Raw genomic sequence first — 18,523 nt, 5'->3', positions numbered from 1 at the left:
ATCTCCTAATTGTCTCTTTGCCAGGCTAAACATACTGAGCTCCCAAACCCTACACCATTTTTGGTCACCCTCCTCTGGACATGCTCCAGCTTCTCAACATCCTTTTTGAATTGTGGTGCCTAGAACTGGACACAATATTTCAGGTGGGCTCTGACCAAAGCAGAATAGAGTGGCTCTATTACTTCCCTTGATGTAGATATTATACTACAGGTGGTGAGAGTAGTACTAGACAAAAGAGCTGGCCTGGAATGGGGGGCCAAAATTCCACCACATGGGCGAATTGTAAAGTACTGTTCAAGTTGTTTCCTTTTAACCTGAGCACATGTTCTCTGAACTGGAATTATACTGTGCTACTTTACAAAATGAACTCAGAGATTAAGGGCAGGCAGGGATAAATTGTGTGCCTGTCAGTTCAGTGGGGTATACTAAAATACCCCTGCAAGGCTTAGGTTTTTTTAGCTGAATACTTCGTGCACATTAAAGTCTTGGGAATCAAAGTGATGGACTATCCAACTTGATACTGCCTTTTCTGGCTGGTAGCTGCTCTCTGAAGCTTAGGGTAAATGTTCTTTTCAATCCCTGTTCTCTAATGTCCTTTAAATTGGTTATGTTAGATTTTGAACCTAGAACCTTAAGCATGCAGAATACATGTTCTGTGCCAACAAGGTATGAATACTTAATGTGTGTGCAGAAGATTATGGGTTAAATCCCTGCTAATTCCACATAAATCACAACCACATCTAGCAGTCAAAAGGAAGTGGATATACTGTCTTCCAACGGTCCTGATTTGGCAGGAACTGTCCCAATTAATCTTCTGTTATCCTGCTTTTTCAGCTATATTTAAAATGTCTTTGTTTATGTCACAGATCCGATTTTATCATAGTATTCCTTCAGGACAGCATACTGGTTCCAGATATTTTGCACCCTACTCTCAAGTCAAAGTGCATACATAGTACACAGATCAATCATTTTGGCAGTTCAGACAGAAAAATCATTTAAGCACCTGACCTTCCACCTGGAAATAAAAATGTAATGAATTAAATAGCTAGCCATTTGCTCCCTTTTCATGACAACCAAACTGGGGCAGCCCCCTCATTCTATCTAATGTATAGGACAGGCCCTGTGCATCTACATGGCCTATTGTGTTTTAAATTAACAGCAACCATTTGAGCTGTGATGAACTGAGCAATTTGACCATGCAAAGGTTACCCCGCAAGGTTTACTGAGTAGAAACTAAATGCAAGTGTCAACATTGACCATTCTTCCTGACAGATGCATTAGGGAAGCTGTTATTTTATTTTGTTGGTTTGTTGGTTTGTTATACATTTATTTATTCATTTCTAGATTTCATTCGCTCTCCCTTCTTCCTCCCTCTCTCACTTCATTATAGACTGGTTCCAGGGCCGTCATAACACATAGAACATCTGTTGAGATGATCCGGGTTGAAGACACCATGTTGAGAAAGGCTGCTATTAAATCATTATTAGAAATTGTATAAAAATACACAAGGTCAGTTAGTGGTACATTCAGTATACATTATTCTTCAACTATCATTCTCTGTTCTATAGGTCCAATTGTTAATTAAGAGCTGGTGAAAAAATGTTTTCACTTGGTGTCAAACACTAAATAACATCCTGGGAGACAGTCATCCATAGTTGAAGTGTCACCACACTATGTTACATATTCTGGATGTCTGATAGAATAATCAAAAGAGCCATTCCAACAAATCCTGCAGGCTGAATGATAATGAGGAATGTATGCCTTCAGGTAACCAGGTCCTAATCCATTTAGGGCTTTTATACATCAATGCACACCTTGAATTGACAAATAGCAAATAAAGCTCTTATATATGGTATTACACTATTAAAACAAGTCATCTCCCTCATGCAAACTGTCTTCAAAGATAGCTTCACACATAAGACATTACTATAAACCGAAAGGATCACAAAATATTGTGCTCAGTTATTCCTGTCTAGGAATAACTATAGATGGGAAAACAGCCAGAGCTGGAAATAAGTGCTATGCTGATACATCCAATTGGGTTTCTAGTGCCAAGGTAGAATCAAGGAGTACCACTAGATGTGGTGGCTTACTTGCCACAAGGTTGTTCATCGCAGATTTATGTGACATAGGTTGCCTGGCTGCTGCTTTTGTGAGCTACTCACGCAATAGATATTGGTGTTGATAGTCTAACCTGATACAGTGCAACTCCTAATTATCGTAGACATGGTTCTGGAAAAGTGCAACTGCTGCCCTCTGTTTCGGTTCTTGTTAGATACTTTGTTTCTATGGTGCTCCGTGGGTTTAAACCTCATATTGGTTTTTTTATTGTATACTGCCTTGACTGGAAGTTACCATGGAAAGGTTTGAACTTCTTTGAAGAAGAAGCCCACAAAAATAACAGATGCTTATCTGCTCTTTCATGCTAGGATGTTCCTGCTGATTGTTTGTGGCCAGTGGTAACAATATACAGTACGTAATTCACATTTTCTGCATCCAGCTTCATTCTGATCCCATTTGCAGCCAGGTACAATGTACATATATACCAGGTTCAGTGATGACTTGCAGCTACCATGTTATTGTGGTAGTGAATCTGCTCCAGGCTTGAGTCTGAACTTTAAAGGAACAGTCCAAGGTATTGAACCTACTTTGGGGATAAAGCTCAACACCTTGGTGGACAGTTTAGACAAAACGACAGAACAGATTCACCTCCACATTAATAGGATGGCTGCCAGACACCAGCTTTAATATTGTACTCCATACCTTTTAAGATGTGGATTGTATTCCATAAAAGCTCATGTTAAACTAAATTTGTCAAGTCTTAAAAAGGCCACAAGGCTCTTTGTTGTTTTACAAAAATGAACTTCATCCAAAAGTGAGTTTCCATTAACTAAAATATGTTTCCTTTTCCATTTCAAGTTTGATGTCATTTCTTCTAGATAAAAATCAAAAGACTACGGCTATGCTTTCAGGCAGCATTATCAGGCTCTGTAAGCCCTTCAAATACACTATAAGCACAACTTGGCAACATTGCAGAACTGATGGGAGAAGGGTATGAAAGGAGCTCATGGCCTGGGGATGGTCCTGTTTAAGAGTGTTGATATACTTACAGGCATCTGATGATGTATTTACAAGGCAGCTGTCCAAGAATCTGCTGCCAGTACAAGCTTCCTGTGTCTGTAAGTTATGGGCCTGAGGTTAAACATTCAAGTCCGGTCACTAGGGTCAGCCTAGGAAATGAGAAAGCACACAAGAGTCAACTCTTGGGGCTAAAATGAGAAGGCACCCAAGAGTCAACTCTTGGGGCTAAAATTAATTTTAAATGCTTGTTTCTGTGGAACATCTAGTGAATTCTTGATTTATCCCAAGTGTAATTCATTGCTGTGGTTTAGATTCACCATTAGTTTGCCTGCTGCTTTCCCTCTCAGTGGTTAGAAGCTCTCCAAGTGAAATGATTTCTGTAATTTACTAGTATTTGCAGTGTCATTGCTTTTTAAAAGCAGCATTTTATTTAATTGTTTATTTTCCTTACAGATACAACATTTGATTTTTACCACTATTTTTTTAAAGAAAATATGTGTCTCCCTACCACAACCCCATGTGAGAACAGGAATGCATTTGTTATGGAAAGCACATGCAGTCTTAATCAAGAATAGGCCCAAGGTATATAGCCGGTTGGATGTAGTCCTGCAAAAATATCTTTCAGGCTTTTAGAAAGTAGTATATGCACATTCACATTGCCAGGTTACATCCTGTTGGGAAAGAGTCCATAAAATGATTGAAACTACAGTGAAGTATGTGTGTGCATGCCTTTTTCTGGCATGCTTTTAAAAGACATGAAGGTTGTTTAAAGGCTACAGAAATATTAAGCTTGATAGTAAACATGAGAAAATTACATATTGATCCCACACTGTAAGCAACCAAGCTTTAACAGTGTATGCATGTCAATTTATGGTTTTGCCACTAGATCACAAATACTCTTTTCATCAGTGCTGTTTCTGGGTTTTGAGCACTCAGGCAAGGTCCTCTTGATGTACTCACTCACCATACACGTTCCTGCCTCTTTTTCCTCACCAATGTTGCCACTGTACATTCAGTGCTCCCTGGACCCAAACGTGCCACCTCCCAGAGGGAAATGTTAAAGGATATAGAGGTTATTACTCTTTTTCCTTGTTTCTCTTGCTGCTTGATCTATAGAAAGGACAACAATCACAATGTCAAAGAGCAATGAAACTAAAAGATTCCAGAGGTTGAAAATGAGCTTCCTATTGAGGCATGGGCCTTAGCGATCTGCCTCGTATTACCATGATGTGAGCTCTGGATTTCCTTGTTGATCCATGTTGAAAAATTGCAGTACAAACCATGCCACAGACATATTTCCCTGCTCAGAGTTGTTTTTTGCTTTCTTACTGACCAGCCTTGTTTAGACACTTAGAACTGAATGTCTGTAAATTGAATTTTTTTTCTCTTAGCTCTTTCCCCTTCTAGTTATTCAAGGTGTAACTTGCAAAGTATCCTGTTGTATGATCTGTATCCTCTATGAACTCTGAACTAGAGTATGTGTATATTGACTATTGTACAATAACAACAAGTAGCAAGTGGACCCAGAAGGCAGAAATCCACCCCACGACATGCATACATTTCTGTTTACATAGGGCTCCTTTGGTTCCTTTTCACCTGTTACACTACCATACTTACCTGGGTGTGCAAATTCCATGAGTTGTTAAATGTAGGTGTTAGCAGACAAGTGTAATAATATGAGATTCAGATCCTCAGGTGGTGCTGTTTAGTTCCAAGACAAAATTCATGGCAACTTCAAGTTTAATTCAAGTTTAATCAAGTTTATATGTTTTTAAACTTTGATTGTATTTTTGGATTTGCATAATATATTGTACTATGACATGGGTCATAGAGTTTTAATGACTGTGAACCGCTTTGATTTGTAGGAAAAGCGGTATAAAAATAAAACTTCTATTATAGTATTATTATTATTATTATTATTATTATTATTATTAATTTGAGTTGGGTCATTTTGAGAAAGCAATGTGTTCCAGCTTTAGGAAAGGAGCTCAGTCTTGATCCTATTGATATCAATAGCAAAAGGCCTCCTGAGACATCTCTTGACTAAGAAACAGAGGAAGAGGAGTTTCTGCAGCCTCCATTTAATGATCAGATAAATATGGGCCACAATTCTACACCAATTACTTAACATATGGCCAAAATAGATTGCAGAAATAATCCAGCTTGGGACCACTTTAACTTCCCTTGCTCAATGCTAGTGAATTCTGGGAACTATAGTTTTGTGAGATGTTTAGCCTTCTCTGTTAGAGAGCTCTGGTACTACAAGAATCTACAATTCCCAAAATTCCCTAGCAGTGAGTCAGGGCAGTTAAAACAGTCTCCAGCTAAATTACTTCTGCAATCTGTTTTGGCCCAAAGTAGTGTCTCCTGGTCTGACTCCCACAGCCACCCCAAATCTACTTTTCCAGGCAGCAACTCCTCCAAGGAAAGTAGGTCCACTCCACTGACAATTGGAGCATGGGTGGATAATGTTTCCACTTCTGTCTTTCCAGTGGGTGAAGCAGCAACAACCAGAAGCATGCTCCCTGTTGCAAGTCCTCATTGCAGCATCACTCACCCATGACTCGATCACAAGGACAATGCCCCTCCATCTCTCAGAGCAACTTCTGCCCAGTAAAGTAGGTACGATTGTGGAATAGTGCCACAATCATGATTACTTCATGAATATGAAGCAGTTAAGGATCCACAACCCCAGGTTATGCATTTGTAACCATAGTTGATGCCAGCTGAGTTTTTTTTTTCTCCCCACTTAGCTGGTGCTTCCAGGAGCCAACCAAGTCCCAGTTGGAACTCAGCAGACTCCTGGAAACATCAAGTAAGAGCACTTTGCTCTGTCTCTTACTTCTCCATGCCATAAAGATGGGGAGGGAACACAGCCATTTACTCTCAGCTGGCATTTGAAAGTGCTAGCTGAGAGAGTGTTGTTCCTTTTTCTTATTTGCTCCTCCCCCCATTATTCCATGGAAGAAAGAGAGAGCAACTGCAACCTCCCACTCCAAAATGCTTCCTCGCCCTTATTCTAACAGTGTACAGTACTGGATTTTCCTGTCATGCTCAAAGCTTCAGATTCTGTTTACCTGACACAAGAGTGGAATGAGTTTACACATATTGATTGTAATGGGACTGAGAAACATTTTGATGTTACATACATAAAGGTTATTTTCCCCTACTACCCTTTGTTTCATTTCATGCAGGCAACCACATCTCCATACATTAGTTATATACATAGTTACCACATTCTGCTTTATAGTTTTAGAATTGTTGTTGTTGTTGTTGTTGTTGCTGTGGGCCTACAATTAGTTTCTGACCGATTGTTGTTGTTATTAATCCCACCTTCCCCCAGAACTGAAACTCAAAGCAGCTCACAACTGAAAAGAACAATACAATTAAAACATACAAAAAGTGAGCATTAAAACAGCTGCCTTGAGTCCCTTTATTGTGAGAAAGGTGGGATATAAAATTATTATTACTATTCTATTACAGTATTAAAACAAATTATACAATAAAAGAATAAAATGCAATTTGAAATGATAAAAGCTCTTTAAAACAGCTGTTCAAATATTGCATCACCCCCTAGCCCATTCTTTAAAAAAAATTAATTTAAAAGCCTCTCTGAATAAAATGATTTTAGCCAGCTGTAAGAAAGACAACAAGGAAGGCACCATTCTGGCCTCCCTGGGAAGTGAGTTCCAGGAACTAGAGGCAGCTACTGAGAAGGTCTTCTCTCATGTCCTTGCCAACCATGTTTGTGATGCTGGTGGGACTGAGAGAAGGGCCACTCCTCAGAGCCCAGACCAGCTCAAACAGAGCGATATGGTGTGCCAAATAGCCTGGACCTGAGCATATCAGTCTATTAGTAGGACAGAAGTTTGCCTTGTTGGTTCTCCTCCTGAAAACTATTTCATGGGTGGCCTTAATCTGATTTGTTTTAGAGCATTGCCACCCATGGTGCTGTGAGGGGAAATCAAATATCCTTAGCTTTGTGGTTCATGAGGCAGCAGTTTTCATTCAAGGGAAAAACAAAATCCCATCATCTCATGGTGAGTGACTAGACTTTGATTGCACTTGGATGAGCTTTCTCATTCCAGTTTTCTCATCCTTTTTTATCTCTCCTCCTAATTTCTTTTTGTATTGCCATCTTGGCAAAAGGATTTATATAAAGCAGCTGTTGCGGTTTTCTTGTGAGAATAGCAGATTTGCCTCTGTCATTAATTTAATCAGGGAAGGAAGGAAGGCAGGTACAAGAATTAGAGCTGTGTAGTGCACTCCATTGTTAATGTTGTCATTGATTTTGTTATTCCTTACCCACTTCTCTCCAAGGCAAACCAAACCAACTAAACCAACATAATGGCCTGTTACAGACTGCCAAAATAAAGCTGCTTCGGGTCTCTTTGGAGGTATGCTATTTAAATGATGCATGGGTCCTAAGAGTCCGGAGTTCGCACCAAAGCCACACTCCATTCCTAAGCACCAGAGTGCAGCTTTTGGTGCAGCTTCCGGATTCTTAGGATGCAGGCATCATTTAAATAGCATACCTCCAAAGAGACCAGAAGCAGCTTTATTTTGGCAGTCTGTAACAAGCCAAAGGTTGTTTAAGCACAGGTACATCATATTGATATGGAACTTTCATAGAGAGGTCCCACGGATAATGTGAGATCCATGGGGCTTTCTCACCCGAAACCCTCGGTGTCAGGGCTATACATTAAATTGTTATAAAATTATGTACTTGGATTTCTCCCTCTGTGCCACAGGCATAGCCATATTCTGCTCACAGCTCTTGAAAACAAGCATAACCTGTGTTCTTATGTATGTCTCCTGTATGCACAAATGAAGGCCTACTCTTTTCTGTTCCATTCAGGATTGAAAATTAGAGTCTTGTGTTATATAACCATTATAGAACCTTTCTCTGTTTTGCAAATGCCAGATGTTTCCCTGTTGTTAAAAGAGACTAGATAATTTACTTTTTTAAAAAAGATGGATATTTACTATATGACAAGTGTTTTTAATATATAATAGCAAAGGCAAGTACATTTCTATACCACTCATCAGTACACTTAGCACTCCCTAAGCATTTTACATTGTGTTAGCTAATTGCCCCCAATAAGCTGGGTATTCATTTTAGCAACCTCGGAAAGATGCAAGGCTGAGTCAGCCCTGAGCCCCTGACTGCACCATTGGGGCTTATATATATATATATATATATATATATATATATATATATATTTCTGAGTAGTTAGGTGGGAATAGGTAGTTCTAGCTGTGTGAGATGTAGCCTCTCCTGATGGTATGTTGTCCCATGTGCTCTTGGGAACAATGGCTGTGGAAGTGGACAGGGAAGGTCCAGTCTTTTTACGCTACTGGAACAGTTGAGCAAGGCGCTCTAAATAACTTGCTTGCCTGCCATAACAGGGCCAACTATCCAATTTGCAAAGTTGTTATTTGCATTGTTGTTGTTACGCTTTTTCTGGCTGCTTTGTTTAATGTTATTTCAAACTTTTCATAATTAATGTTGCAGTTGGCCTCTAGGATATGCAAGAGAAGAGTTCACTACTGTTGCATGGTCTTAGAAAAGGCAACAAGACCCTCTGGATCTAATTTGTCTGTTTGACACCTGCACAGTCAGGTCTATCCAAAACATCTCTGAGTTTGAGTACACTGAAGTGCTGTTTACACAGGTTTGCAATTACACAGGATTACATGGGTGTCAGACAGAGAATTCCAATAATCAGGGAATCAGATAACCAAGAGTTTGGAGCCAAGCTAGAAATGACAGGCAGTTGCCTTTCTCTTCACTTTTGTTTTGTTTGTTTCTAAGTAGCCTCTGGCAGGTACATACCTGGGCTGAAGGATGGAATCAAGGAAGTACATGGTAGGGATGGAGTGGCACCTTGGACACCTGCAGTAGACTGTACAGATTGACTGCAATCCTATGTGGCTCAGAGTAGTATAGGAGTTCTGTTTGTAGACATTTGCTAGGTTGAGCCATACACCCACCACTCTTGGGCTTACTATACAGCCTAAAGTGCCTCCCATTGTGGCTTCTTTGCCTTGTGGGGAGCAGGCAAGATCAGAGATATATCTGGCTACACCCCATATCCTCTCTGATCCTACCACAAGACACAGGATATGGCTGTGAAGGGTGGGTGATTTTGGTGGCTGTAAGTTCACGGGTGTTTTATATGCTGTGGAAGTAGGAAATGAATACCAGTCTCCTCAGCACACATATAAGTATATATGTGTGTACACACACACACACACACACACGGAAAACTTATGTATGTATATGCCTTTATCAGACTGCCAGGCATCATGTCCCAGAGCCATGTATGGCCTGTCAAGCACTGGTTACTCTTTGAGTAAGGGTTTCCCAAATGTTTCCAGAAAAATCTAGGGGTTCATCATAAGTCTGTCATATTTCTTTGGTGTGAAGATCACTAATGATGGATATGCTTGCCTGAGAAATCCCATAAGATCTTTCACAGTGTGCAGCTTCATTGTACTATTAAGTATATATACGAGAGCACAGTCTCAGTTCATAGATGGAATGATAAGAGACAGTAGACTTTTTCTAATGCCCAATGTACAATGAGTGTATGTTGTAATACGTTGACAAAGATTATATAGAAAGGATTATTTTCAAGAAAAAGTTTGAAAAAAATAGAATCAATATTGTGTACATCTGGTCCGTTAACTAGAAATGGTAACAACTTAGGAAACCAAAGAATAATTAAATTTGGTAAAATTTAAGCAGCAAGAAAGGCAAAAATGTTCAGCTGTGACATATGATATGTTTGTGCCACAATCTTTTGTAAGGAAGAAGCTACTTCATCCAATAAGAGGAAGAACATGATACAGTATCTTGAAAAGTTGACCGTGAAGTAGCCTAAGGCACTGTCATTTTTGTATAACTGAGAGTGATAGCAAGAAAGAACATTCATTGGAGTCCAGCTCTAAATGTAAATTTGTAAAAGACTGTTGCAGCCTGGTGGCAAGAGTAAAATTGTCTCTGAGAGCAAGAATTCATACTGAAAATAAAATATACATTGTCTTACCTTGCATCACAAGATATCAAGACTGCATACAAATAAAACCAGTGTAAGACTATTACACACTGTTTTATTTGTACATTAACTTAACACTGATAGCATAACAATAATAAGATAACAACATTAATAAAAATAATAAACATTACATACTTTATTCCTCCATGCATCAAACTTAGATATGCAGTTGAACCAGTGCTAGAATATGAAGGAATGCTGATAAAACATGGAGGGAATATGGTCACCTGGATTATTGTTTTGTGCCGTCAAGTCTCTTCCAACTTATGGTCACCTCAAGGCAAACCTATGACTGAGTTTTTTTGGGCACAATATGTTCAAAGGGGTTTGCCTTTGCCTTTCTCTAAAGCTGAGAGAATGTGACTTGCCCCAGTTCACCCAATGGGTTTCCATTGATTTTCAACTAAAATCATGGCATTTGCTAAAAGATCCAAGAACCATACGTGGAGTATAGATGGCCACAAAATTAAACAAGTCTCCTGTTTCAAATATCTGATGATAACCCTTCTTACTACTTGTAGAAAGAAAGCACACAGGGAGTATGCCACTGGCAATGCACTGTCAGCCTCAGATTTCTTATGTCAAGAGGAGGCTGTTATATACCAGCAGTGCTCAAACATTTCAAAGCCAAATCAGTTGCGCAACAACTTTATGGATCCTAGCTGGGACCCCTCCCCAATTATGCATCATTAGAACTTGTGCAATCCAAATTTCTAAGATCAGCTTTCCCAGCTCCAAAATGTGTCTCTAATGCAACTCTGAGACTGGAGTCAGGATATATGAAAAGGGGGGGGGGCAGAGTATGCTGCAGGGTGGGTAAATATACTCAGCAACTGGCTCAGACTATCCTCCTTCCCCACTGGCCTTGTTCCACTAACCTTGACTGATGATTTCCAGTCTATGTAGAAACAGACAGTGATGTCTAAAATTTCATCACCAGGCTTCTCTCCAGATCTGCTCACCATGGGATACGATAAGGCTAACACAATGATCAAACAATGGGTGGTAAATATAGAGCAACAACTGGATCTAGCTAGCACTCCAACTTTTATTGATAGTGACTCCAGTAGATTCTTGGCTGGCTCATTACCACTACAATTTGCAGTGAATCGCAGATATATTCATTCCCACTTGAAATCGATTCCGATCCTTATTCAATCGATTTCAGTGGCGATAAAGCGGGGCCAACGCAAAAAAAAAAACCGGGGTTTCCTGATAGTAGTTTCAGAGTGGTTCTTTTCAGAAGAATCAATTCTGAAGCATGTCCAATAAGTGTGAATGACAGATCAGAATTGATTCATGCCGGAAGGGAAGGACAAATGGCAGAAGGGGGTTTAATATCCCTCCCCAGTTTTGAAGATGTCACACACACACCAATGCTGCCTTTTGAGTTTGTGGCGTGACACGGGTGGTTTTTTTAAATAAAATTAATCAATGAATCGATAGATTGATCTCACAACTCCTTGCAAAGACAAATTGTTACTAAGCCATTCTATGACCTCTGCTGTATACTAGTACCAATCTTATCTTGCTGTACTGGAGCTGTGAAATCCAAAATAATATTTTGAATACTATTCTTAACCTGTGTTTTTACCTTTTATTCTGTATCCCCTTTTTATCTGTGCTGATCTATGACCATAATAAAGATTCTGTTCCTAGTCTGGTAGAGGAAGTGATGGAGGAGTGAGGCATGACCATGAAGTTAGCATGTCATCCAATTTGATTGGGGAAGTGGGGAAACAAATGCTGAAAAGGCAGGAGAAAACTATTGAGGCTTTGGGATCATTACATGCTTTATGGATGATCAGTGGGCTGTGAATATGGCTTTGCAGCAGATACAACAGTTACCTAATGCAATGAGCCTGTGGCTGTGTAGAGCATGCATGGACAATATGGAGCTGCCCTTTGATCTTCAAATTGTTCAACTTACTCTGGTGGGAGGCTACAAAGGAGTGAAGCATGTAGCCGAGCTCATACCAAATGACCCGTTTTGCCTCTTTGTGGAAGCCAATCCACCCAGCAGTCCCTTGTGTCAAGGTAGGACATGAAACATTAAAGTACACGTACTTTAAATAACATAAGTCTACCGATACCTTGTGTGGTTTGTTATTGCTAGCTATTGCGTGTCATTTAATTAAACAGAAACTGCCAGTCTGGAATGTATGGAGCCCTGTAACTTCCCTGTCATTCTGTATATATATTAAATAAGTGCTAATGTTTTGCTGGTACATTTTCCCCTCTGAAATGCTGAGCAACTGTATACTTGGCAACAGATCTTAGGCTTACATATTTATCTGTCACCACAGGATACTTCTTCAGCCAGATGACTCTTTGCAAATCCTGGAACCCGTTGAAGCTGACGTAGGCTTCTATACATGCAATGCAACGAATGTATTGGGATCTGACTCTGTTTCCATTGCCGTCACATTAGCAGGTAACATATTCCCAGCAAACATTACAGCAGAAGTCTTCCTTATCCCATCCTGTTCTTAGAAAATTAAATCCAAATGAGGACTAGGTCATAATCCAAGATTTAAAGCATTACAAATGTTGGGAAGATTGAACACAGGTTTTGTGGTTTGAGATTACTTTCCCCTCCAGCATTTTAGATCTTGTATTTTTGAATGATATGGAATATCACATTAAAGATTTGGCATCCTTAGCCCTCTCTAGAATTCCTGTTCAAGAGATTTCCTGGAGAGTGGTGGCACTTAATGGTTAGAGATACTTCTGCAATTCTATGGATTGTTTCATTTTGAAAATTACGAGAGAGAGAATTTACCAGGAATAGGTCAATGTGGGTGGATCCCCCCCCCCCTCCAAAAGGGCACCTCTTTGTTTCAAGAGAGCAAGATTAACTGTCTCCAAGAACTGACACTAATTTCAAGATTTCAGACTTTAAAGTCTCCAAGGAAAATAATTCTGCAATGAGATGCCAGACTCTAGGGGAAGGTAATTTCTGGTGTGTTCTACATCTGAACCATTCTGCCTTCTGACTTGCCTTCTACCAATTCCCATTAGTCTCTGTTGTAATCCCATGGGTTTCTGTCTCCTGAGGAGTTAGTAGGTGCATCTTGAACAATAGAAGTGAGTCTTGGGAGACCAGGTGACACCAAAGACAAGGGATTGGTGACCTGTAGCTGGACACAATCGTAGAAAGATAGGAAGATCTTGGATTGCTCACTGCTACAGGTTTCTAGTTGAGAACTTCTAATCTTACTGTGATCTTGTAATCTCTGAACCCAAACAAAGCCTCTTTGGCATTTAAAAAAGTGGAATTTTCACTTCAGATGAAAATAATAATCGTTCATATTTTTTAAAGAAATGTTTTCATCTGCCTTCTTGCCCTAAACCCATTGTTCTTACTATGTTATTCTGTCCTCCTAGCAGCATGACAGTATTTTACTTTCCAAATGGGATGCCTTGTCCTTTGTTCTTTCCTTCCCCCCACAACACATTATATTTAGGTTTCATAGTCACATAAAATTAATATCTCCTATATCTTAGAATGTACTGTATTGCTCATGACTGGACATGAGATTTGAATGAGGCCTTGCTAACAGTGATCTCATTGAAATCAATGGGATTCCTCATATGCTTGAAGTTAAATACTCCTTTAAATAATTTGTTGGACAGTAGATTAAGCATTAAGTTAATTTACTTTGGGGTCAAGCTATCTCCCTCTCCTGTTGCAGAGAAAGGATTCCAGCCATTTGCAACTGAGAGCTCATAGCAGATTATGTTTCTTGTTTACATTGTTCAGCAATGGTTCATTTCTGTGACAGACTAAATATTCTTTGTTCACTTGAACTGGTGATAATGAAAACCTGTCCGGGAAGTAGCAATGACACTGGGAGAATGTACTTGTTTTTAGCTTTGTGGACGAGAGGTGTTTGGCTAGCAAAGAATTTGAGCAAAATCCACAGCTACAGGTGAATTTAAAAGGAGGCCTGCTGGACGATACTAGGGATTCATCTATTCCAGCATTTGCCAACGGAGTTGTAGCTCACATGCATTGCATGTTGCAAGTGTTAGGTTCAATCCCTTGCTTTTCTAGTTCACAACTAGGAATCTTCGGCCCTCCGGTTATTTTGGACTACAACCCCAAAATAATAGTTCCTTCCCAGTGGTCATTCGGGTGGAGCTGATTAGAAATGTATGCTGAAATATCTGGGAGGTAAAAGATGCTCCAACCCTGTTCTGATCAAAGAGTCCCATTTCAAAACAACTGGGAAGTAGGCAATGTTTGGCTAGATTGTCATTGAATGTCAGGAAACTCTTTTTCTGTCAGTGTGTGTAGAAGTCATTTTCCATCACAGTTCACATGCTCCACAGGCTACAACTCTTGCAAAACCAGAAGTTTAAAAACCTACTACTGTCTTTTTGTTTTTAACGTGAGCTTTTGTTAAAAATAAGGTTTCTTGTTCCAGAGAAGAAATGCACCACCTGAAAGCTTCTAGAGGTTCATTTTTCCCTTCTACACAGAAGTAGTCATGCAGCTCATTGGTGTTTTCAGTCCTGGTTTAGATTTAACAGTGACCTGTGAGGTGCTAGGAGAAAGCTTATTATACCCTCCAAAGTTTCATAGATGAAAACCAGGAGACGTTTGGAGGGCAAGATAACATCAGAGATGAGTCAAGATAGCAAATGTTATTGATAAGCAGTGGCCTCACTAAGGCTGGTGTTGCCCCAATGCAGTAACTCATGATTTCACTCGTAGGAAAGTATCCACCCCACAGCTGGTTGTTGGTGGAGGGAGAGTGGGATTTGGTCTTGGTTACCTCCATTTGCCCATACAGCAAAGACATGAATAGGAGGAGACCTAAACCTGGGCTCCCAGGGATCCCTCCTGGCCCTGGATGAGGGAAGGCTATGGAAGAGGAGGAGGGTAATGGCATCACTGCACCCAACTCCCACCAGTGGCCACAGCAGATTGCTTTGCCCTCCATTTCTACCTGCTGCCCTGCCCTGTGTCCCTGGCCCAGAAGTAATCTCAGGGCAGGGCATCAGAACAGAAGGAAAGGAAAGGCAGGCAACAGTGTGCCAAGCATCTGGGAAAGGTGCTACTGGCATCCAGCAGGTCCTTCCTGATCTGACAGTGCTACTGGCCACGCAAGAAAGGGAAAAGATGGCAGCCGCCTGCAGTCCCTAGTGAACTGAATACGAAATACTTTTGCCCTTAAAACTCAGTTTGCAGCAACTGAAGTAATTTGCAGATAAAGGGGGCAAAGCGGGCAGAGGAGAGAGAAACTGAGACATTTTTAAAGCAGCTGAAAACATGGGAGAGCAGAGGATTAATTGAGACTATACTTGCCAGATCGGAGCAGTTGGATGATATGCATAAGAACAACAACTTCCCCACCAGTGTCAGTGCACAGACATGAGGGGGGACAGAGGATTGGGAGGATCCTTAGGATTCATAATCTTATTATTGTGAAAGAAAATTGACATTAGATTGTAGCCTATGCTTGAAGACCTTTATGCAGATTTAGCTATATGTGTACTTAGACATGTGGTTTATAGATCTTGTGTATGAGTGCAATACAAACACAAGACCTAGTGTTTGAAAAATTTCAGATACAGAGAGAAGCATTCAACCCCGTGGGATATGTAATCTTAAATATTATTAATCCTGGAGTCTCTTAGTTCTTCCTGGCTTTTCCTTTGCTGAGACAGGAAGAGTCAACAGGACAAAGCATGCCACTGGTGGGAGGAGAGACAGACAAGCACCTGAATAACCAGGAATGAAGTGCTGCTGATTGGATTTGCAGGCCCCAAAATGTATGTCTATACATGAGTAAGGCCTTTGGGCTCCAAATTGCAATGAAGAATTGATACTAATTCCCAGGGTTTTAATCATGCATATGCAGGCAGAGACATAAGTAAGTAACTACATATTGCCATTCCTCACTAAAAATACAAATCAGGAAGCCAGATATTGAAACTTAAATGTAGATATCAAAAGAGGTTAAACATTTAAACTTAACATTTTGTTGCTTGGCATGATAGTCCAGTCTATAAAGAATCTTTGCTATATTCCTGATGGACAACATCTAAGGAGGATAAACATCATACAGCGTTTTGGAAGAAAGTCTGTTTATTCAAGTAAAAGTTTTCCTCCAGATCAGAGACGAATTAATCCCAGTCTGTTATCTATATCATACCTACACCTCAGATTAGGGTGGCCAGGTCAGCAGCATCCCAATTTAGCATGAACAAAACATGCATATGGACACCTTCAAATGGGAATGGGTGACCAGGTTTTAATGCTGCCTCCCCCAGAAAAATCACTCTCTCCTTCAACACGTTTTGCCCTAGATATATCTGCCCATCTAGAGATCCAGGATAGCACAGCAGATTCCCAAGACTCTAGCCAATGCCCTAAAACCTGGCAATGTGTCTGTGAGGATTTTGCAGAGCTTGGAATAATATTTGTTCCTGTTCCTCTTTGCAGTATTTGAAAACTAACCCTGCTGCCATTATTTGATGCAGTGTTGGAAAAAGTAACTCATTATCCTACTTGTTGTGCTGTCCAATGCTTTCCTATTATGTTTTGTTACAATTTTGAAGGTGAAAAAACCTTTAAGATTGATGAGGGAAAGGCTTAAAACCTGGAAATTCATGGCAAAATGCCTTTTAAAATGTCTTTGAAGAATACAATTTGAAAGTAACTTCATTCCGACTTATTCCATTGCTTGAAAAATAGAGTCTATTCCATTACTGTTATCTTTTTAAAAATTTCCAAGAGAACAACCCCTATCTTCATTTCATTTTCTCATGCGAACAAGTTAGGAAGTATAAACTTCATGGGCCACATTTTCTAGAGGCCAAATCTCCTCTTGGAGATGTTCCAAAGTGCCTGATCTGTCAAACAGGAATTGAAGATGCCTAGTCAGTCATTAAACAGTTTGGAATCTGGAGACTAAGTTGTATGGAAGTGATAAAATACAGTTTTTAAAAAAAAAAAAAACCACTGCCACTTTTTAGGAAAGGGAGTCTTGAACTTTTCTCTAGAGGAAGTGGGTAAGCTTTGTTCTGTCTAAATGAGACAGTCAACCTCTTTGATTCATTTAGCCCATGAGAACCAAGAGAGAAAATGTGGTTCAATTTTTGGAGTCATTCAGTATTTTTTATAGGTTGAGCAGCTGATAGATATTTTATCTAATGGAGAGCTCATGAGAGGGGGGAAACCATCTGAGAAATTAAAAGGCCAATTGCCATTTGAAGTCTCTCTTTCCTTCTCTGTGATTTAGGAGCACCCAGTTAAAAACTCAGAGGATTGTGAACATTTCATGACTGAATGGAACATGCTTGTGGTGGAAGACTCCTTTACTTTTAAGGGGTATGAGGGTGCAGCCTACAAAAGAACCACTGAAGTAAACAGAAACCTCTCCACAGCAGCATTAGGTGGGCTACTCCCAGAATATGTGGATTAATACCCTGCCAATTCCACATGAGCACATGTTAGCTGTCTTGACAATTTATGGATTTTAATTAGCAGCCATTGAATTTGGAGTGTGGGGGCAAGAGGGAGAACAGAAACAAAACCAAATTTCCATACTTTTTGTTGATACCGCCAACTAAAGCACCCATAATTTTTCCTTCTTCATCTCCTCCTCCTCCTGCTTAACTTCCACCTAGTTTCCCCGAGCCAACTCTTTTCCTCTTTCTGCCACAGCAGATTTATAGCTGGATTAATTCACAGGCATTATAGGCTCCTGTCTTGGGTCTGAGCCCATGGAATCACACGACAACATCCATTTCTTCTTCCACTGGCCCATGAACGATCCCTCTTAAGGGAGAGGTTTGTGTGCAACCGGCCTGCACTCAGGACCTATCTCACATTAACACTGTCGGATGTGGCCTGGCTCCAATACAAAAAGATAACATAAACTAGATGGAATCTTATTAGGGCTCATGTATTTCTAGTTTGTTTGTGTTCCCCCTCGCCCCCAGCAGCACTATGATTCAGTGAACTTTGCAGCCTTTCTTTCACACAAGCCAAATCAGAACATTTTCAAGGAGGCAAAAAATAAAGGGAGAGCAGTGCAAAAATTATCAGAAAATATTAATCCAGATTAAACAAGCAAATGTTTGTAGCTCTTTAGTACACAACTAACTTTTATGGAGGTGGACATTAGACTCCTAATTAAAAATGATCAGGGTGAAAGATGTAAGAAAGTATTTGCTCTCCTAATCAAGGACTAGCAACAACAGATCACAGTTGCAATTGTTTTCACTCTTTTCTGTGACAGAATCATACCTTCCAACTGTCCCAGTCTGACAGATAGTCCAAATTAATCCTCTGTCATCCCACTTTTTTCAACTGCTTTAAAAATGTCCCAGTTTCTCTCTCCTCCTCCCACTTTTTCCTTTTATCC

At 40.0% G+C, this 18,523-nt stretch overlaps 1 protein-coding gene across 1 annotated transcript in view; it reads left to right on the top strand.

The window, feature by feature from the left end:
- The window catches only part of ADAMTSL1 (ADAMTS like 1), a 628,141-nt gene that overhangs the window by 558,644 nt on the left and 50,974 nt on the right, over positions 1-18,523 (top strand). Inside the window, exon 21 of the mRNA XM_042452391.1 lies at positions 12,449-12,576. Coding sequence (XP_042308325.1) covers positions 12,449-12,576 — 128 coding nt within the window. The remainder of the gene's footprint in view (positions 1-12,448; positions 12,577-18,523) is intronic.

Source organism: Sceloporus undulatus, chromosome 2 (genome assembly GCF_019175285.1).
Source record: "Sceloporus undulatus isolate JIND9_A2432 ecotype Alabama chromosome 2, SceUnd_v1.1, whole genome shotgun sequence".
Lineage (NCBI taxonomy): Eukaryota > Metazoa > Chordata > Lepidosauria > Squamata > Phrynosomatidae > Sceloporus > Sceloporus undulatus.
This window is presented reverse-complemented; position numbering and strand designations above follow the sequence as displayed.